The following is a 20,113-nucleotide window of genomic DNA, read 5'->3' on the forward strand; positions in this document are numbered from 1 at the left end:
CGCGACGGCCGACCGACCGACCGACCGACCGACCGACTGGTGTACAAACAGTGACACGCGAAATAACCATCGCCGCGACGCCACTGATGGGAATCTTCACGTATCGAAGAGCCGACCGACCGACTGGTGTACAAACAGTGACACGCGAAATACCCATCGCCGCGACGCCACTGATGGGAATCTTCACGTATCGAAGAGCCGACCGACCGACTGGTGTACAAACAGTGACACGCGAAATAACCATCGCCGCGACGCCACTGATGGGAATCTTCACGTAATGAAGAGCCGCCGCCGGCACACCCCGACGCCGCGCGCGCGCGAGCGCCATGGCGGACGCCCTTGCCTCGACGCTCGACGGCCTGACGCTCGACGGCGCGAGGCACAGGTACTCGAAGATCTACGACCGCGTCCCGATCGAAAGCGTGCTCGCGACGGCGGAAAAAGACGCGATCGGACGGACGATCGTCGTCGGTGGCTGGGTGAAGACGGGACGCGAGGCGGAGCGAGGCGCGCTGCTGTTTCTCGCGGTGAACGACGGGAGCGGACCGGGAAACCTGCAGGTGGTGGTGAAATCCGAGACGTACGCCGAGCTGGGGGAGCTGAAGACGACGGGGACGAGCGTGGTGATCGAGGGCGAGCTGCGGGCGCCGCCGGAGAGCGCGAAGGGGCAGGCGATCGAGATGCACGCGACGAGGGTGCTGATGGTCGGAAAGTGCGACGGCGCGACGTATCCGATCGCGAAGAAGAAGCAGACGCTGGAGTTCCTGCGGGAGAAGATTCATCTGCGACCGAGGACGAACACGATCGCGAGCGTGGCGCGGGTGCGGAGCGCGCTCGCGTACGCGACGCATACGTTTTTTAACCAAAATGGGTTCTTGTACGTGCACACGCCGTGCGTGACGCAGAGCGATTGCGAGGGAGCGGGAGAGATGTTTCAAGTGACGACGTTGCTGAGCGAGGCGGAGAAGCCGGAGGCGTTAGAGGCGACGGTGAAGCCGGAGGAGATTGAGGCAAAGCGCGCCGAGGTTTCCGCGTGCGGCGGAGAGATCAAGTCGATGAAGGAGAGTGGGGCGGATTCCAAGGAGGTGAAGAAGGCGGTGAAGACGTTAGATAAACTCAAGCAAGAGCTGTCGCAGATGGAATCGGCGGCGCGCAAGATTGGCGGGATTCAACGCGCCGAAGACGGTTCCATCGATTACTCCCGCGATTTCTTTGGCGGCAAGTCGTACTTGACCGTTTCCGGGCAGTTACAGGTGGAAACGTACGCGTGTGCGCTCTCTAACGTGTACACTTTCGGTCCGACGTTCCGTGCGGAGAACTCGAACACCACCAGACACTTGGCTGAGTTCTGGATGATTGAACCCGAGCTCGCGTTTGCCGACTTGAACGACGACATGCAGTGCGCGGAGGATTACGTCAGGTTCTGCTGCAACTACCTCCTCGAGAACTGCTACGGCGACTTGGAATTCTTTGCCAAGATGTACGACAGCACGTGCATCGATCGCGTGAAGGAAATTGCGACAACGCCGTTTGGTCGCGTCTCGTACACCGAAGCCATCGATCTCTTGGAAAAAGCCGTCGCCGACGGCAAGGAGTTCGTCTACCCAGTCTCTTGGGGTATCGACTTGGCCACCGAACACGAGCGCTGGCTCGCCGAGGAACACTTCAAGAAACCCGTGATCGTTTACAACTACCCGAAGGACATCAAGGCTTTCTACATGCGCTTGAACGACGACAACAAAACCGTCGCCGCGATGGACGTCTTGGTGCCAAAGGTTGGCGAACTCATCGGCGGTAGTCAACGCGAGGAGCGATTGGACGTGTTGGAACGCCGAATGGTGGAATGTGACCTCGTGCCGGAAGAATATTCTTGGTACTTGGACCTGCGTCGTTACGGCACCGTCACCCACGCCGGTTTCGGCCTCGGCTTTGAACGCCTGATTCTTTTGTGCACCGGGATGGAGAATATTCGCGACGTCATTCCGTACCCGCGCTGGCCGAACAACTGCATTAGTTGATTCGCCCAGTCCGCAATTTTCGCCGCTACGATCAAACAAGCGCAACATATTAATACTACATACGACACCAACATCACACCTCGCTACTTACTGCTACCCGCGTCGTCGAAACGCCGCGATGTTGGATTTCAGCGGCGGAAACTGAAAAATCACCACACCAGCGCGCTCATCGTAAAACAACACCGGAAACGTCGCGATTGCATCGACGAAGCCAAGCTTCCCCACCGCGTTGATCGCCTTATCCACCACACCAGAGCCGGGACCCGCTCTCGGCTCATCCGCCGACGCTCCGGCGCCGACCCAAAATGTGTCGAACCCGATGCGACACGCCGGTCGAACCATCCCCTCGCAAACTCGCGACTCCGCCGCCTGTACCGTTCCGCTCGCGCTCAACCACCCATCCGGGACGAACCGCCCTCGATGTCGCACGTCCGAAGAAATCGTCCCGTCGCGTATCACGTATCGCAGCGGGTGAAACAGAACCCCCAGCGGCGTCGCCAATCGAACGATGTGCGGCGCGGCAAACACCCTCCAGTCCCCATCCCCTCGCACCGCGTTATCGATCCCACCGTCCACGCGCGCGCTCGCGATCAGAGCGTCGATATCGCGCTGGATTTCGCTCGGGACGCCGCGATGAAGTTCCCAACTCGACTCGTCTTCGGCGTACTCAACGACGCGTTGGAGCGGCGCGGCGACGTCAGGGCGCGGGGTCGATCGACAGCGACTTTTACGAGCGCGACGGGGCGCCGCGACGACGCGCGAGGGCGCGAGGGCGCGCATGACGCGACGAGTAATGATGGCTGGCACTCGCAAAGGCTAACTATTATTGCAGTCTGAGGTCGGTGAAATCATCGGCGACGACGTCGACGGATGGAGCGGCGGAAGCGCTCGTGTGATGAATCACTGGGAGTGGTGCTGACGTCGCGAACGACGGGGCGAGGAGGGCGGGGTCGATGGTGGGCGGGCGAGGGATTGCGCCGGCGGGCGGCGGATGCGACGATTCGGATGCCGAGGCTTCGTAACCGTAAAATCCATCTTGCGAGGCGGTTCGTTCGTGTGCGGCGTACGACGCCGACGATTGACTCTCGCTGGATTCATTCCGGGAGTGCGCGGAATGGGCCGGCGCGACGGCGGACGGCATGAAGAATTGCGCAGGAGCTTGCGCGCACGCGCCGGCGTTAGGCGCGACGGGGACGAAGCCTTGAGGGGCGACAGTCGGCGTCGAAGTCGTGCTGAACGTCGACACATAACGCGTGTGTACGCCACCTTGCTGTTTTGCGTGCGTGCTTGGCGCCATGACTGGAGGCGGACCTGCAATTTCACTCGCCGCGCTTTGTTCTGATCGAAGCGGCGGAGCACCCACGGGTGGGGCCTCTTTCGGTGGTGCTCGTCCTCTCTCGAGCCACATCTTGCGCTCGTCGTCGTAATAGAAGACATTCTCTTGGCTCATTGTCGGCTCGTTCGCGGGCTGAGGCTTTGGCGCAACGCCGCCGAAGAGGGACGACATCGATCGTAACAAGTTGCCCGAGGGCGTGCGCTCGTGGCGCGCCACGTGCGCCGGCGGCGGTTGCACGACCGGTGCAGCTTGTGAGTGCGCCGACGAAAGTGTGTGGTGCATTTGCACGGGCTGCTGCTGATACGCATCCGGTGGCGTGTGCGGTCGCGGCTCGTGCGGTGGACCCAGCGGCGAGGCTTGAAATTCACCGCCGTCGCCGAATAGGGAGCTGACGCTTCGATCGAGCAAGCCTTTGACGCCGCTCACCAACACCTTGGCAGCGCCAGCTGCGGCGTCAGCTAATCTGCCAGTTTTTCCGCGTAAACTATTGTGTAACCGATCTTCCATCTGCGCCGCCAACATTCCCACGAGGGCGCCGTTCACTTCGGGAGAATTTCTATCCAGAGAACGAACGCTCTTCAACACAGACTCTACGTACGCCAGCGCTGGTTTCAATTTACCAACCTCAGCTAAAGCTCCGGCGTATAAGAGCTTGTAAGGCAACAGAGATGGAAGTTGCGCTTGTGGATTCGAACCTAACACCGCGAGTTCGAAAATCTCGGTGAGGTGCACGGCACGAGGCGTGACGTACGTCCTCGGGAACTTGCGATGATCCGCGCCGATGAGACACAACCGCGAATTGAATGAATACGGCGTCGGACGTTGCTTTGACAGTGCGTAGGCAACATGCGCGGCCGTGATGTCATTCTGACACCAGAGCTCGTCGCCGAGCGCTTTGAGCACGAAATCACTCCCTTTTGCTGGGTTTGAACAAAGAATAGCGATGTGCTCGCGCCATCTCGGGAGAAGTTCTCGAATTTGGGAAACTTCCGGCACTTGCATCCCGTGCACGTTCGGTGCAGCCTCGACACCGCTTGTCGTGAGCTCTTGGGGTATCCCAGCCATGACTACTTCGAGCGTGTGGAGCGGCGAACCGACTCGGCACACGCTCTTTGCCATGATGGAGACCGTTTCGTGATAGTGACGACCGCCCATGTGGCTGGCGAGAAGAAGCGCGTGTGGCCATAATTTCGCCGCTACAGCGGCCTGCAGCGCCTCACCGCGCCGACCGGCGATGAGGAGATTCTCTATTTGCACGATTTGTTGCGCGTCGCCTTCGCCCGACGGATTCAGCGGCGACGCCGCGACGTTTGCCGACACCCAACCACCGTCCGAGGCTGCCTGAGCGTCACCGGCGAGCACGGATGCAAGCTCGGCGACAGCGCCTTTTCTATTTTCGCCTAACAAATCACCAGGGGTTGAAATCTCACCCTTATGTCGTAACATCGTCTGTAACACGCGATATAATGTCACTTCGCTCTGTTGCCGTTCTCCCCCGGACGAGAGCGCCGAGTCCATCATCTTTGTCACGTCGGCTTGTCGTCGATTTCCCAACGGCCCGTCGAACGCCTCCATCGATCGTACGTAAGACATACCGAGTGTGTTACCATCCTTTAACATGGATCCAACCGAATGCACGCGCAAGCTACAAGGTGGTATGCTCGTTCCGTGACTGATTCTACCGCCAGGATACCCAGGCCCGCTCAGTATGAGCGAGCCGCCAAAACCGAAACTCATCGCCACGTGCTGCGGGCGGCCGTGCGGAGAACGATCAGTGTCGTCATAATTTGCGGGTTTGAGCGTCTCTGTTTCACTATATGCTGCATACTCGAGCTGTTGCGTGGAGTGCGCCTCGTAAGACGGCGCATAGCCGCCATGATTCGCGCTCGGCGCAGGCACAGGCGGATACTCTGGCTGTGCCACGCGAGCGGGCTCGTACGTGTCGTAGCCCGCGCTCGCGCGAGGTGGTGGCGTAAATGGTACGGGCGACGCTGAAGCCAATGCATGCGGCACGGCATGCACGTACGCCATCGGGGAGTCTTCAATCGGCGTCGGCACCATGAACGTCGGCTTCGGCGGCGTCTGCGGCGGCGCCTGCATATCGGAGACGGAATTCGACGAGGACACACGGCTGTGCAAATTCTCGGAAGAATACGCCGGCACTATCGGTGGTGCGCTCAGGTCCGCGGTGACGTCGTTTTCTCGATAGTCTGCGTACGCTGATCTAGGCGGCTCTCGCAGTTCAAGCGCGCGATTCGGCTGGTCTTCGTGCGAAGCGCTCGCGAGCGGTTGGGAAAATCCCTGTCGCGCGTACTGTTCCGGAGCATGTTGCTCGTACGCAGTGGCGTGAGCGTGTGACGTCATCCCCATCCCGAAGTCATCGCTCGTTTCGCGCTCGCCGACGAACTCTGCTTGCGGATACTCAGCCGCCGGCGCGTGCGTTTCCTCGTAAAACGCACGATCCGGCGCCGAATCCGTCGGCGCGAAGCTCGTCGCCTCGATAACTGGCGCGCGCGCCTCGGCCGCGACGCTCGCGATCTCGTTCGCCTCCGCCACGTTCTCGCTCGCCGCGTACGTTTCGCGCGCCGGCGCCTCCGCCGCCCCGCTCGCCCGCGCCTCGAACGGAATCACCGCCGGCGCGCTCACCGTCTCCTCCGCCGCGTCTAAATCGTCAAAGAATCCCATCCCATCGTCCCGCGACGCCGCGGGCGACGCGAACGGCGCGTTCGTCGCGTACGTCGCCGCCGCCGTCGCCGTCGCCGCCGCGCGAACCGCCCCCGCCGACGCCTCCGCCCCCGCCGACGCCGACGCCGACGCGCCGACCTCCCCCCCCCCCCCCGTCGGCGTCAACCAATCGTCGTCGCCCTCGCACCCCCCGAACAGCGCCCCCAAGTCGCCGTTCGCGACTTCCACGAACCCCGTCGGCGCGTCCTCGCGCGCGCGCGGCGTCGTCGGCGTCGTCGCGAACGCCGCCTCCTCCCGTCGCGTCGGCGTCGTCGCGCGCTCGCCCATCGTCGGCGTCGCGACGCCGAACGGTCCGCGCGTCGTCGTCGTCGTCGCGTCGTCGCGCGCCGCGCCGTCGTCGCGCCGCGCGTCGTCGCCGCACGTCGTCGTCGCGACCGCGCGCTCGCCCGTCGTCGTCGCCTCGCGCGACGCCTCCGCGTCCGCGCGGCGCGGCGCCGGCGCGACGTCGTCGAGCCACGCGTCGTCGCTGTCCGACGACGCCATGACGACGCGCGACGACGCGCGCGTCGCCGTCTGCCGCGTCGATCGTCGTCGAGCGATCACACCGACGCGCGCGATGTCGCGCGAGCGCTCGAGCGCGCGCGCGCGCGAGCGACGGTCGAGATCGCGATCGCGATCGCCCGCGCGACGGTGCGCGCGACGCGACGACGCGCGGTGGCGACGCGACGACGATCGGGACGCCGGGCGATCGCGAGGCGACGACGCGCGACGACGGTTCGACGACGACCGCGAGCGACGAGAGCGACGGGACGGGAGCGAACGGGAGTGGACGCGCGATCGCGGCGACGCGCGGTGGGACGCGCGGCGACGCGAGGACGGGCGAGGGTGGACGGGACGGGACGAGGACGCGCGCGCGAGCGCGGGACCGGGCGCGGGACCGGGACCGAGGCGAGACGGATGGGGAAGGGATGGATGGGAACGCGAGCGAGGAAGGTTCGGAAACGATGGCGCGAGGCGGGAGGATCGAGGCGGGGAGCGGTTCGGGGGACACGCGCGAAGACCGGATCCGAGGGAAACGGCGACGCGGGAGGCGCTCGCGTCGCGGTGGTTGGAGAAGAACGCGAACGGGACGGCCAAGGTGAGCGATTATAACGCGGAGAAGTTGAGGCGGGAGATATACGTGGGGAATTTGGTGTCGGGACAGATCGGGGCGACGATGCTGTGCGAATTGTTGAACGATGTGTTGAAGAAGATCGTGCCCGAGGCGTGTCACGCGGTGGGGAAGTTGCCGCCGGTGCTGAGCATCGTGATGGATAGCGCGCAAAAGTACGCGTCTTTGGAGATGCGAAGCTCGGCGTTGGCGACGGCGGCGCTTGGTTTGGATCAGATGCACGTGCTAGGGCGACCGCTGCACATCACTCGGCCGGCGGGATACTTTGACGACCCGGACGCGAAGAGACAAGTTTTAAACGTCGAGCACGTGCTTCCCGCGCCGGAGAAACTGCAGCAAGTGTACGATTATTTGGACGCCCGCAAGATCGAAGAATCGAAATCGAAGGATGAAGCGATCGAACGCGCGAAGAAGATGGCGGTGAGTGTGTCTGAGAGTGTGGCTCACGCCGCCGCGCCGACGACGGCAGAGGCCACGGAGTATTTGTGCCTCGAAAACATGGTCGACGTCAAGACGTTGCTCAGCGCTCGCGAGCGCAAGGAATTGCGATACGATATCGAGGATGAGTGCGGAAAGTGTGGTAAAGTGGTTCGTGTGGTCGTTCCAACGCCGAGCGACGAAGAGGTCGAACGCAAGGCGGCGAGTCGTGCGTACGTTTACTTTGCGCGCGTCGGCAGCGCTGAGAGCGCGCACAAGGTGATGCACGGTCGAAAATTCGGTGGTCGCATAGTCCAGGCGCGATACATAGAGGCTAGTGAGTTCGAAGCCTTCGATAAGAAGTAGTATAGTGCAATGAAATCGTGAGCCAGTGGAGTCTACAGAACAAATTTGTTTATCAGTTTACAAAGAGCTTTATCGGCGCGCAAATGATCACTTTGACCAGTGCTTCTTATCGATCTCATCGCGCGTGTTGTCGCGGAGTAAAAATAATCTCGCAGCCCGCTCGCGCAATGTGCCTCCGCACTTTAATTTTTGCGCGGTGAGTTCAGCTTTCAGGCGCTCTAAACCGACCGCCTCGAGCGCCTCCGCGCTATCAAATCGCGTCAAATCTAATGGCCCTTCTTCCTTCTGCTCCATCACAGGCGGCGCCATCGTCGGCGCCAACGTCGGTGACTGCGAAGTGGACGCCTCCGGCTCGTTCGCGCGCGCGAGCGCGGGCGCGGGCGCCGCCGGAACGACTCTCGCCTTCTTCGCCGCCGGAAACAACAACGCAGAATCATCGAAATCTTCGTCACTCTCACTCTCACTCTCACTCTCGTCATCGTTCCCCACCACCGCTTTTCCCTTTTTCGCCTTCTTGCGTTTCGCCGCTTCGATGGCCGCCGCATTCTTAAACCCACTCGCCACCGCGTCGTTCACGCTCTCGCTCACCTTTGCGCTCTCCGCGTGATACGCCTCTCGCTCCTTCTCCTCTAACTCCCTCAGTCTCGCCGCTCCGCTTCCTCCGGCTTGCGATTTCAAGTATTTCTCCGCCTTCGCCTCGGCATCTCGCTCCGCTTTCTCCGCCTCCCACGCCGCGATCTTCTTCTCTCCGTTCACCGCCCGCAAGCGCCGACCGCTCAGGTCGCGACAGGCGTCGAAATTCGTCGTCTGCGTCCCTCGTCGCGCCGACGCGCGCAGCTGCGTGCCGAAGCCGCCCTTGCCGCCGAGTAAGCCACACGTGACGTGCGCGATCAAGGCATCGCTCGCGCGAACCGTCGCGTCGCCGCGCGCGCGCGCGGAACGCGAAAATGCGACGCGCGCGCCGTAGGGCACGAGCGCGGCGTCGCGCGCGCGCAGGGCGTCGACGACGCGCGCGAGGTCGCGCGAGCGGTCGCGATCGTCGAGATCGCACTCGACGCATCGCGTGCGGCCGTCCAGGGCGCGCACGAGAACGTTGACGCGAGGCATGACGACGCGCGCGTCGGATTCTGAGGCGCGCGCGCGCGCGGCGCGGACGCGACGCGCGAGATGGCGCCCGTGACGGTCGCGCGCTACGTTCTAACGATTTGAATGACTAATGCTACGATGTGCGCCTGCGAGCGACCCGAGTTCGGGATCAGAGCGAGTACTCGCCGCGTCTTCCCGCGCGCACGCGATGGAAAAACGCTCGGATGTGGAGCGAACTCTCGGCCAAGACGCTGAGGAGGAAGAAGAACAAACCGTAGACGAAAAATCCAGCGAAAGGCTTGTCTTTGGGGAATAGGATGAAGGATGAGATCACCGTCAGGGCTTTGCGGACGGTGGTGACGGCGGTGGCGGAGGTGGCGCCGAAGTGCCTGGTGAGCGTCGAGAAGAAGTAGGCGCCGAAATAAAACGTCACCGAGCGAGCGAAGAGCAGGACGAACGCGCCCTTGACCGTGCGAAGGTACGTGATCGACCCCGAGCCTTCGAATATGACGACAAATAAGAACGCGAACACGGTACCGATGGCGTTCGTGTACAGGATATTTTCTCGCACGCCCGCTCCGTAGTTCCGCATCGCGTGCTCGGACACGTTCGTCTGCAGCGATCCCAAAAAGATCGCCACCACGGACAACCCGAATCCCAGAGCCAACTTCACGTCTTCCGACAACCCCAAAACCGCTTCCCCGTCGTTCGTCGTCGCCGTCGCCGGCGTGGGCATCGTCGCCTCGTTCGATCCCAACTCGCGCTCGGCGATTCCGAAGAACGCCACGGCGACGACGAGCAGCGACGCCGCCACCACCTGATGCGGCTTGTACGTCCGCCGCAACCAAACCGCGCTGATCGCCATCGTAAACACTAATTTAGACGATCGCAACACCGTCCCCGTGGCGTAATTAATCCATTTATAACACAGCTTCCCCACCGCGCTGTACGCCGCCAACAGCAACGCCTGCAGCGCGTACAGCTCTAAAGGCGCCTTCCGCTTCGCAAACAGCGTCCCGTCCGCGATCGAACTCGCGGACGATATCAGCGCGAACACCATCAACTCCGCCAGCGCCACCGTCCAGTAATAGTCAAAATTCGGCAGCGACTTGTACACGTATTCCTCAAAGTAGCACGACGCGCCGATGAAGACAATCGCGCACGTCCCCGCCACCGCGAACGCCGCGTTTTCCGACATCTCCGCCCCCATGAGCGCGCCTCCGTACGCGCGTCCGCCGTCCGCGGCGCGCTCGACGCCCGGCGCGTCCCAGTCCGCCGTCGCCGTCGCGGGCGCGTCCCTCCGAACACCATCGTGGCCCGTCTGCGATCGCGCGAAACCGCGGCGCGCGTCAGTCGGCGAACGCGCTCGCGGTTCGCGCGATCGGCGCGTTTTCGCGCGTTTTCGCGCGCGTCCTCGCGCGCGCGCACCCCGAGCAGCAGCGTCTCGCGCTCGCTGCGGTCGCTCGACGACATCGCGCGACGCGCGCGACACAGAGTGACGCCGCGCGCGCGGCGTCGAGATCCGCTCGGCGCGGCGACGACGGCGTCGATGACGTCCGCGTCGATGGTATCGACGCTCGCGGCGCGCGCGAGAGCGAACGTCGCGCTCGCGGTCGTCGCGATCGCGATCGCACTCGCGTTGTTCCCGCTGCTCGCGCCGCTCGCGCTGGGCGGTTTCGTCGTCGCGCGCGCGGTGCGCAGGGACGCGCGCGAGGAAGAGGACGTTTCGGTGAAGCCCGTCGCGGGGACGGGCGGGGACGTCGCGGTGCGAGAGAGGGCGCGGGTGGAGGTTGAGGCGGCGGCGACGACGACGACGACGACGACGACGACGACGACGACGACGACGACGACGCCGGTGGCGCTCACGGGCTCGGCGGCGATGCTGGCGAAGATGCGGAAGAGCAGCGCGTTGACTGGAGAAAAACGCGCGACCGCGGCGCAGGGTGCGAGCACGAGCGCGAAGGATGGTGTGGATGAGACGGCGACGAACGCGAAAGCGACCCGAACGTTTATATTGCACGGCGGCGAAGCGGCGTCGCAAATCGCGAAGGATTTGGCCGCGCAGGCGGAGAAAGAGCACGGAATTGCGTTGAATGTGATGACAATGGATGATTTCAGAGACGTAGAGTTCGATAAAGAACCCTGCGCGGTGGTTTTCGTGGTCGAGACGGTAGAGAACGCGCAGCCGGCGGAAGCTGCGGGATCTTGCGTGCGCTTCTTCAATCGGAAACGTAAGGAAGGGACGAATCAGGCTATGCTGGCGGGGAAGATGTCATACGCGGTTTTAGGACTCGGTGATACAAACTTGTTACTCGATCGCCAGACGACGACGGCGAAAGATTGTAACCAGGCTGCGCAGACGTTGGATTCGGCGCTCGCCGCTCTCGGCGGCGCTCGAATCGTCCCCCGCGGCGAGGCAAACGACGCCGTGGGTTTGGACGAAGACGTTGTACCGTGGGCCAAGTTGCTTTTCCCAAAATTGTCTGAAGTTCACAAAGGGATTGAGGCGAAAAAAAACGCAAAGCTATGCTTCTTGTACGGCTCGCAGACCGGTAACGCGACGGAAATTTGCAAAAATCTCGCCGCCGAGGCGAGCGAGAAGGGGTACCCCGTGGAGGTGTGCGCGATGAATGAGGTCGAGCCAGAAGATGTCATCAAACCTGGCGCTGTGATTACGTTCGTCGTATCCAGCACCGGCGACGGTGACGCTCCGGATAACTGCGACACATTCTTCACTCGCCTCAAGCGCAAGGCAAAGAAGGAAAAAGGCGAGGGCGCCATCGGCGTCCAGTACGCCGTCCTAGGACTGGGTGATCAAAACTACAGCGCGTTCATGGCTGTGCCGCGTCAGTTCTCGCAAACGATGGAGAACTTGGGCGCGAAGTGTTTCGCTAAGCGCGGTGAATGCGACGACACACTTGGTTTGTACGAACAAGTTGACGCATGGACGAGCACGTTTTGGTCTCATCTCGAAGTCGCTCGAGGAAACTCACACAAGTTGCGCGAGGGTGAGACAATCGTGGAAGACGCTAATGCCGCCACTGAAGCTCCAAAAGGCGATTCGAAGCCACCGCAAGCGGCTGCGCCGGCGAAGAAAGTCGAAGGCGTGCCACCACTACCAATCTGCCGATCTGAAGTGCAGTGGCTGCCGAAAACGACAGAAGTGGTTGCTAATCGCGTCGCGCCCGGTCCAGATTCCGAAGGTGCATACACCGTCTCCTCGCCGTACATGGCGACTATTCACAAGCGTGAGGTACTCACAAACTTGAAATCCGATCGGCGAGTGTTGCACATGGAGTTTGATCTCGGATCAAGTGGGATCTCTTACAAGCCGGGAGATTCCATTGGCATCGTACCGCAGAACGACGCCGAGCTGGTTCGAGCCATCGTCGATCGGCTGGGTCTCGATCAAGCCGCCATTTTCACGCTGAATTGGAAGAAAGGTGACACGAATGAACACGCGACTCATCCGTTGCCGCATATTCACACCCCGTGCACGGTAAAGAGTGTGTTCACGAATTATATCGACATCACGGGATGTCCGCGTAAGTCGCTCCTTCGCGTTCTCGCCGAACACTGCGGCAACGCGGAGGAAAAAGACGCCCTCTTGCACCTTTCATCGCGTGGTGGTCGAGCAGAATACGAAACACAGATTCGCGCGCAGTCACCGACGCTATTGACGCTCTTGAACAATTATCCGAGTTGTTGTCCTCCGTTAGCCGAGCTTTTAGATGCCCTCTCTCCGCTCGCGCCGAGACTGTATTCGATCACATGCGCGCCCGAGGTGGCACCAACAACGCCGTCGGTTGCCTTCAGTGTCGTGCGGTTCCAGGTACCCAGCGGTGAACATCGCCTCGGCGTCGCCACGAACTGGCTCGACGAGATATCGGTCGACGACAAGTGCGAGCACAAAGTCCCGGTGTACATCAAGCCAAGCTTGAAGTTCGGCCTGCCCGAAGACTCGAGCGCGCCGCTAGTGATGATTGGTCCGGGTACCGGCGTCGCACCATTCCGCGGTTTCCTCCAGTCCAGACGCGCTAAAGCACAAAAAGGCGGTCGATTATCTGAAGCTATGTTGTTCTTCGGCTGTCGCAAGGCAGATGAGGACTTCCTGTACGAAGCCGACTGGAAGAGTTTCACCGCCGATGGCTCGCTGACAAAGCTCGTCTGCGCCTTTAGCCGCGAGACCGCAGAAAAGGTATACGTGCAGCACAAAATTGAAGAGCACGCCACCGAAGTCGCGCGCTTAATCTCTGAGGGCGCTTACGTCATGGTATGCGGCGACGGCGCGCACATGGCCAAGGATGTCCACGCCGCCCTCGTCCGCGTCGTCGCTCAAGCCGGCGTCTGCGGCGTCTCTGACGTCAAAGCCGCCGAGGCTCTCCTCGCCGACTTCACTAAATCCGGTCGTTACGTCCGTGATATTTGGAGCTAACGCACGCGCGTTCGTATTGTTTAGATTTTAATTTCTCATTTCATTTCATTTCATTCCACTCCACTCTCGTTCCGTTTCACCAAACTCCTGCGGGCGAGTTGGGTGTTACGCGTACACGCGCGCCCCTCAGACCCGCGCGCGCTTCGCCGCGGGCTAAAATGCGCCGTCGTGATCGAGGAAACGACCCTCCGATGGTGTCGTCGACGTTCGTCGTCGTCCTCGTAGCAAGCAAGTTTAGAGCTTGCTAACTTTTGACTGTAGAGGAACACGCCAAGTTCGTCGATGGACTTACGAAGCTGGGCAAAGGCAACTGGCGTGGGATCATTCAACACTTCGTTCAGTCTCGAACGCCGACGCAGGTCTAATCACACGCGATAGATCGGTCGAACTTAAGTCTGGGGCATTTCAATCTCTCGGTCCAAAGCTTCCGCGCCCAACGCCGAATATCTACATCGTGAGCGTCGTGCACGTGTTGAAACTGCCCACACTGACACCATGGTAGTCGCCAACAAGCCCAGCGTTACGTAGACAAGTGTCAAACAACTGAAGTAACTGTTTTGAGGCGAACGCTCTGAGGCGAAACATAGAGCGCCGTGCAAATCTTCATCAGGTTCGAGCGTGATGTTACGTTGAAGAACGAATACGTATCGCTTGAAGGGCATTGATGCGCCACCTGAAGCTGTGATATGAAATTCCACCGTCTCAATCGAAGCAGATTTCTCAGGTGCGCACCAAATTAAGTTGTGGACGGTGGCTTTGCGCGTCGTGTACATGCGTCGACCAGAGCAGGCGGTGGCCGGCCTGTTCACGTTCCCATTCAAAAGCACGCCTTGATCGTGAAAGGATCCCGCAGAAGCGGTGATCAGCATCATCGAATTCGGGTCTTCGTGCGATGCCGCGAGACCCAAGCGGCAGCCATCGCAATATTCTCGTTTACCGGGAGGGAACGTCCACGCAGCGGGGATCTGCCTCGTGGGTTCATTTTCGTCGTACTGCGCATCCTCAACATCAGTGTGGTTTGCCCAACTCAGCAGCACACTCGTGTTTGTGGCATCTATCGGTGCTCCGTGACCAGCAGCACGACGTGTGGGGTGTACGCGAGCCATCCCACCTTCGCAACGCGCGTCGAGGCGCAGTTCGGTCGGATACGACTCCACCAAAACCAGTCGCCAATCGAAGATTGCCACGGCGACGGCGGCGCATAGGCGCGCCGGATGCCGCAGACACATGTCGCCGCGTCGACATCGGTTCATAGGGTTGTAGCGCCCGTCCTGGTCCTAGCCCGTCATGTAGCGTTGACGCGCGTGTTCTGCCCCACCCAAGTCGTCTGTCGTCTGTCGTCTGTCGTCTGTTGTCGGGGGGTGTCCGTTCGCGACGGACAACATACCAGCAAAGCTATGACTCAAAGGCTTTGTTCGGTCACGCGCGCGCACGCTCGCACGACTGAGCGCCGTCGACTCCTGATTCCACACGTTCAGCGTCGTCGGAATCATACGGGAAACCCGGCAGAGAAGCGCGGGGAAGTACGCATCGCGTTCGCGCGACACTGTCCGACGTAAAACGCGTATAATGAGACATTTTCCAATCAAGTTTTGTAAGAAGGTTGAAATATACTTAGTAAATAATTATGCGAGGCCCAATAGTTCTTTTAAATTATCTAATACGACGTGCGACCGACCAAATCCGACTAATGCACGCGGCAAGTATGGAGGAGATATTTACATGGAGGATTATCCACTAGATATTTTTTGGATATTTACTCCGCATCGAACGAGTTACGACTCAACAATAGAGGGACCGTTGCGCGTGGCCGGCACGTGCCGGCCACGCGCCGCCACGTGCGCGAGGTCCCTACGCCCGTCTCTCCGCAAGCATCACACGACGACGCGAGGAATTCTACGCGAAGAAGATGCAAATCGAACGAAGGAAACGAAATGCGCGAGCGCTCTGCGCACTTGTTGTTTCTGCGACGCTTGCGAACACCGCGAGCGCGCAATTAACATACATCGCAGGATACGAGCCACGCTCCAACGTCGTCCAACATTCCCAAGTCGACTTGGACATAAGGGATATCATTAGTTCTTTCCCGAAGTGGAAGGGTGGAGACAGCATTTACAATGGCGGACTTCTGAACGACTGCACCACAGTGGCAGGCGCGTGCAACTGGAATGGGACCAGTAGTCTATACCCAACATTGTGGGACGGCACTTGTACGCACACCTGCCCTGCTGCTGACTCGGCAAATCCGGGCCAAAAGTGCACTTTAAGCGCGGCGGATGCATGTTTGTCCACTTACGGTATTTATAAGTATGGTAAGGGATCGTTCAAGGGGAACAACAAGGATGACGCGGCGTCGATGCGGACGCTTCGCGGGTTTGCAACGAAACTTGGTGATAAGGGTGCCTCAGCGCGTGTTGCCGCGAAAAACAACCCGTTTATCAACAAAATGAATAAATACTGGGCGAAACAGGGGCTGAATGAATTGACTTGGGGTCAAGATATCATCGAAGCTGCTTTCAAAGGTACTTGTGTCAAGAACGGTAACTCGTGTGTAAAATCAGGGGGAGTAAATCTTCTCGATTTTGGCACGGTCGGAAACGACTTCAGGGTGGAAGTGATAAAGAAAGGTATTATTTACTTGAACATCTTTCCTTACGTCATTTGGGAATTTCAAGACGCTATCAACGACTGCCATGGTGGTGACTTGGGCGCGAACGATGAAATTCCCGGAGGAGGTTCAGTACACGCTTGGGATGAAGCCGTAGCCTTTTACACTGGTTCGCTCGAGGGCATCTTAAAAGGCGGTAACAATGGCCTCGCCTCATGCGATGACGGTAATTGTGAGTTGCAATTTCAACTGTCAGATTATCGCTGCACGAACTTCGGTACCTGCACCGCCGATGCTGATGGTGACCCGTGGAGTGGATACTCAAAAAATAATGAAGAGATCTTCAAACTCTTTCAACAAGGTGAAGGTGAAATTACTGAAGCCGCTGCAAGCTCCAATACTGCGGCGACGAAATGTGACTTGCCGGATCGCACCCACGAAAAGGCTGTTACGAAAATGCTTGTTCCTTTCGTGCAAGGATGCATGAGGTACTTGTGGAAGACAAAAGATTCGCAGAAAGCTAAGGAAGCAGGCGAGCTCTTTGCGTTTGCATCCGCTGCACTTCCTTTTATCGATGCGGTAGACCCTGTCGCCGCTACTAAGTTGTTCACACGTGCGTGGAAACTAGATTTCACTACTTACACGTATGAAGAAACTAAGCAGGGCATCGAAGGCACCCTTTCGAGACTCGGTGCTGGTGAGGGCATTGGTACAATATCTTGCGCTGACATTGGCGACCTCGTTGACAGCAGTGATCAACTGCTCGCTGCTGGCTGCACGGATCCCTCATCTCCCTCATCTTCCAATAATGACACCACTCTCGGGCTGGGTATTGGGATTCCACTGGGTGCCATCGCAATCACCGCGTTGGTATTTGTCGTGCTTTTGTGGCGAAAGAGCTCAGCAAACAGCAAGCGAGTCGAAGAGTTAACCATGCAGCTGAGAGGTCCTGGTAAGGACTTCTATCCGTGAGAGGTCCTGGTAAGGACTTGAGTCTTCTCTATGAGGTGCTGCTCCGATAGGCTACTACATTGAGCCCAGCACATTGAGCCCAAGAGCGAAGAGCTCGTTTAATTTAATGCACATACTACTTGAAATACCGTCTCACCATTTGCCGCCGTTTGCCGCCGCCGCGTTGATCGAGCATGACTTGGACGTGTTACCGAACGAAACGTAACGAGCCAGGTGGCGTTCGTAGGGTATTGAAATGCAGAAATTTGTATCCGTGAGTCGCAGCTAACTTTGAGCGCGACACGACGCGAGGTGCGCGCGAAGGCAAAAAGTTACATATTTTACCGTTTTTTTTCGAAATCACGTGTAGTGCATTATGGTACCACCTAAAACATGGTGGCTAATACACACAGCACCACACTATAGATAAACACGACATATAATATGTACAGAACTACATTGAGCGGCTTGCCAAGCGTGGCCCACAGAAAGTTCTGGTTCGAGTCGCGCGTTTGTTGCGCGCAGCAGCTTTCCTTGCACTGCGAGCTCGAGTTTTCGCACGCTGGCTCAGTACTCTCTGTTCGTAAGGCGCGCGTGAAGGCTCTAATCGAACGGAACTCCAGACGCGCGGCGTGTGGCATCGTTCGTCGCGCGCCGTAGGGCCACACACGTGCACTCCTCGCAGCAGAGACTACGCGTCTCCGCTCACGTTCAGAGAACGAAGGGCGTGCGACGCAGTCTCGTCGGCACTGGAGCATTCTGAGGGCGCGCGCGAGGGTGACACTTGCTTACGCTGATGTTCTCGGCGGAGGTCCCGCGTACAGAGCGTCGCCGCGACGGCAAGTGACATGCAGCCACTCGAAGTCGTGCGACGAGCGGCGACGACGCGGTTGTAACGCACACGCGCCGGCCCCGGGCACGAGACGAAACCGAAAAGACGGTTCGTAGAAAAACGCGCGTGTTTGGCACGCGCCCGGTGAAACGTGAGCGAAAAACCGAAAAGTATACCTATAGGGTGTAGCGCTTCGATGTATGATGCAAATGGAATTACGGTACTTTATACGAATGCCCCTAACGACGAGACGATACCGATTGGGTAAAGTTCTGGCGACCCGCCGCTACGCCCAACACAAATTGGTCCCACAGATGCATTCCCCAAAGTGAGGGACTGGAATCAAAGGCGGGCAAGAAAACCGCCGCATGGCTCGCACCCCGTGCACTGCCAGCGTCGCCCGAGGCCACGCTCCGCGTGAAAGTCGGCGCATCGCGTGCGAGCGCTGCCGCATAACTCACACCCCGTGTGCCGCCATTATCGTCGCCTGAGGCCACGCCCCGCGAGAAAGTCGGCGGATCGCGTGCGAGTGCCGTCGCGGTTTGTACGAACAAGTTGACGCATGGACGAGCACGTTTTGGTCTCATCTCGAAGTCGCTCGAGGAAACTCACACAAGTTGCGCGAGGGTGAGACAATTGTGGAAGACGCTAATGCCGCCACTGAAGCTCCAAAAGGCGATTCGAAGCCACCGCAAGCGGCTGCGCCGGCGAAGAAAGTCGAAGGCGTGCCACCACTACCAATCTGCCGATCTGAAGTGCAGTGGCTGCCGAAAACGACAGAAGTGGTTGCTAATCGCGTCGCGCCCGGTCCAGATTCCGAAGGTGCATACACCGTCTCCTCGCCGTACATGGCGACTATTCACAAGCGTGAGGTACTCACAAACTTGAAATCCGATCGGCGAGTGTTGCACATGGAGTTTGATCTCGGATCAAGTGGGATCTCTTACAAGCCGGGAGATTCCATTGGCATCGTACCGCAGAACGACGCCGAGCTGGTTCGAGCCATCGTCGATCGGCTGGGTCTCGATCAAGCCGCCATTTTCACGCTGAATTGGAAGAAAGGTGACACGAATGAACACGCGACTCATCCGTTGCCGCATATTCACACCCCGTGCACGGTAAAGAGTGTGTTCACGAATTATATCGACATCACGGGATGTCCGCGTAAGTCGCTCCTTCGCGTTCTCGCCGAACACTGCGGCAACGCGGAGGAAAAAGACGCCCTCTTGCACCTTTCATCGCGTGGTGGTCGAGCAGAATACGAAACACAGATTCGCGCGCAGTCACCGACGCTATTGACGCTCTTGAACAATTATCCGAGTTGTTGTCCTCCGTTAGCCGAGCTTTTAGATGCCCTCTCTCCGCTCGCGCCGAGACTGTATTCGATCACATGCGCGCCCGAGGTGGCACCAACAACGCCGTCGGTTGCCTTCAGTGTCGTGCGGTTCCAGGTACCCAGCGGTGAACATCGCCTCGGCGTCGCCACGAACTGGCTCGACGAGATATCGGTCGACGACAAGTGCGAGCACAAAGTCCCGGTGTACATCAAGCCAAGCTTGAAGTTCGGCCTGCCCGAAGACTCGAGCGCGCCGCTAGTGATGATTGGTCCGGGTACCGGCGTCGCACCATGCCGCGGTTTCCTCCAGTCCAGACGCGCTAAAGCACAAAAAGGCGGTCGATTATCTGAAGCTATGTTGTTCTTCGGCTGTCGCAAGGCAGATGAGGACTTCCTGTACGAAGCCGACTGGAAGAGTTTCACCGCCGATGGCTCGCTGACAAAGCTCGTCTGCGCCTTTAGCCGCGAGACCGCAGAAAAGGTATACGTGCAGCACAAAATTGAAGAGCACGCCACCGAAGTCGCGCGCTTAATCTCTGAGGGCGCTTACGTCATGGTATGCGGCGACGGCGCGCACATGGCCAAGGATGTCCACGCCGCCCTCGTCCGCGTCGTCGCTCAAGCCGGCGTCTGCGGCGTCTCTGACGTCAAAGCCGCCGAGGCTCTCCTCGCCGACTTCACTAAATCCGGTCGTTACGTCCGTGATATTTGGAGCTAACGCACGCGCGTTCGTATTGTTTAGATTTTAATTTCTCATTTCATTTCATTTCATTCCACTCCACTCTCGTTCCGTTTCACCAAACTCCTGCGGGCGAGTTGGGTGTTACGCGTACACGCGCGCCCCTCAGACCCGCGCGCGCTTCGCCGCGGGC

General features: G+C 59.6%; 11 protein-coding genes across 11 annotated transcripts; 5 read left to right on the forward strand and 6 right to left on the reverse strand.

Moving 5' to 3' along the window:
* Nucleotides 1–326: 326 nt before the first annotated feature.
* OSTLU_88630 (predicted protein) lies at nt 327–2,018 on the forward strand (the record flags this gene model as incomplete). Its single annotated transcript, XM_001420289.1, has 1 exon — nt 327–2,018. The coding sequence occupies one exon, from the start codon at nt 327–329 to the stop codon at nt 2,016–2,018; it is 1,692 nt and encodes a 563-aa protein (XP_001420326.1).
* A 93-nt stretch (nt 2,019–2,111) lies between these two features.
* OSTLU_93460 (predicted protein) lies at nt 2,112–2,798 on the reverse strand (the record flags this gene model as incomplete). The annotated part of the gene is made up of 1 exon (XM_001420459.1): nt 2,112–2,798. The coding sequence occupies one exon, from the start codon at nt 2,796–2,798 to the stop codon at nt 2,112–2,114; it is 687 nt and encodes a 228-aa protein (XP_001420496.1).
* A 43-nt stretch (nt 2,799–2,841) lies between these two features.
* OSTLU_26531 (predicted protein) lies at nt 2,842–6,366 on the reverse strand (the record flags this gene model as incomplete). The annotated part of the gene is made up of 1 exon (XM_001420460.1): nt 2,842–6,366. The coding sequence occupies one exon, from the start codon at nt 6,364–6,366 to the stop codon at nt 2,842–2,844; it is 3,525 nt and encodes a 1,174-aa protein (XP_001420497.1).
* A 443-nt stretch (nt 6,367–6,809) lies between these two features.
* OSTLU_25246 (predicted protein) lies at nt 6,810–7,999 on the forward strand. Its single transcript, XM_001420290.1, has one exon. It carries the CDS (start codon nt 7,256–7,258, stop codon nt 7,991–7,993), a length of 738 nt encoding a protein of 245 aa, XP_001420327.1. The 5' UTR covers nt 6,810–7,255; the 3' UTR covers nt 7,994–7,999.
* An 81-nt stretch (nt 8,000–8,080) lies between these two features.
* OSTLU_26533 (predicted protein) lies at nt 8,081–9,100 on the reverse strand (the record flags this gene model as incomplete). Its single annotated transcript, XM_001420461.1, has 1 exon — nt 8,081–9,100. The coding sequence occupies one exon, from the start codon at nt 9,098–9,100 to the stop codon at nt 8,081–8,083; it is 1,020 nt and encodes a 339-aa protein (XP_001420498.1).
* A 148-nt stretch (nt 9,101–9,248) lies between these two features.
* On the reverse strand, nt 9,249–10,277 carry OSTLU_26534 (predicted protein; the record flags this gene model as incomplete). The annotated part of the gene is made up of 1 exon (XM_001420462.1): nt 9,249–10,277. One exon carries the CDS (start codon nt 10,275–10,277, stop codon nt 9,249–9,251), a length of 1,029 nt encoding a protein of 342 aa, XP_001420499.1.
* A 1,266-nt stretch (nt 10,278–11,543) lies between these two features.
* Nucleotides 11,544–13,542, forward strand: OSTLU_46903 (predicted protein). The gene is made up of 2 exons (XM_001420291.1): nt 11,544–12,098; nt 12,222–13,542. Exons 1-2 carry the CDS (start codon nt 11,706–11,708, stop codon nt 13,512–13,514), a joined length of 1,686 nt encoding a protein of 561 aa, XP_001420328.1. The 5' UTR covers nt 11,544–11,705; the 3' UTR covers nt 13,515–13,542.
* A 257-nt stretch (nt 13,543–13,799) lies between these two features.
* Nucleotides 13,800–14,916, reverse strand: OSTLU_25248 (predicted protein). The gene has a single exon (XM_001420463.1). The coding sequence runs from the start codon at nt 14,765–14,767 to the stop codon at nt 13,904–13,906; it is 864 nt and encodes a 287-aa protein (XP_001420500.1). The 5' UTR covers nt 14,768–14,916; the 3' UTR covers nt 13,800–13,903.
* Nucleotides 14,917–15,388: 472 nt separating this feature from the next.
* OSTLU_26537 (predicted protein) lies at nt 15,389–17,227 on the forward strand. Its single transcript, XM_001420292.1, has one exon. The coding sequence runs from the start codon at nt 15,424–15,426 to the stop codon at nt 17,092–17,094; it is 1,671 nt and encodes a 556-aa protein (XP_001420329.1). The 5' UTR covers nt 15,389–15,423; the 3' UTR covers nt 17,095–17,227.
* Nucleotides 17,228–17,764: 537 nt separating this feature from the next.
* Nucleotides 17,765–17,923, reverse strand: OSTLU_26538 (predicted protein; the record flags this gene model as incomplete). The annotated part of the gene is made up of 1 exon (XM_001420464.1): nt 17,765–17,923. The coding sequence occupies one exon, from the start codon at nt 17,921–17,923 to the stop codon at nt 17,765–17,767; it is 159 nt and encodes a 52-aa protein (XP_001420501.1).
* Nucleotides 17,924–18,519: 596 nt separating this feature from the next.
* On the forward strand, nt 18,520–19,959 carry OSTLU_50814 (predicted protein; the record flags this gene model as incomplete). The annotated part of the gene is made up of 1 exon (XM_001420293.1): nt 18,520–19,959. The coding sequence occupies exon 1, from the start codon at nt 18,754–18,756 to the stop codon at nt 19,957–19,959; it is 1,206 nt and encodes a 401-aa protein (XP_001420330.1). The 5' UTR covers nt 18,520–18,753.
* Between the last annotated feature and the right edge of the window lie 154 nt (nt 19,960–20,113).

This window comes from Ostreococcus lucimarinus, chromosome 11, assembly GCF_000092065.1.
Source record: "Ostreococcus lucimarinus CCE9901 chromosome 11, complete sequence".
NCBI classification, from domain to species: Eukaryota; Viridiplantae; Chlorophyta; class Mamiellophyceae; order Mamiellales; family Bathycoccaceae; genus Ostreococcus; species Ostreococcus sp. 'lucimarinus'.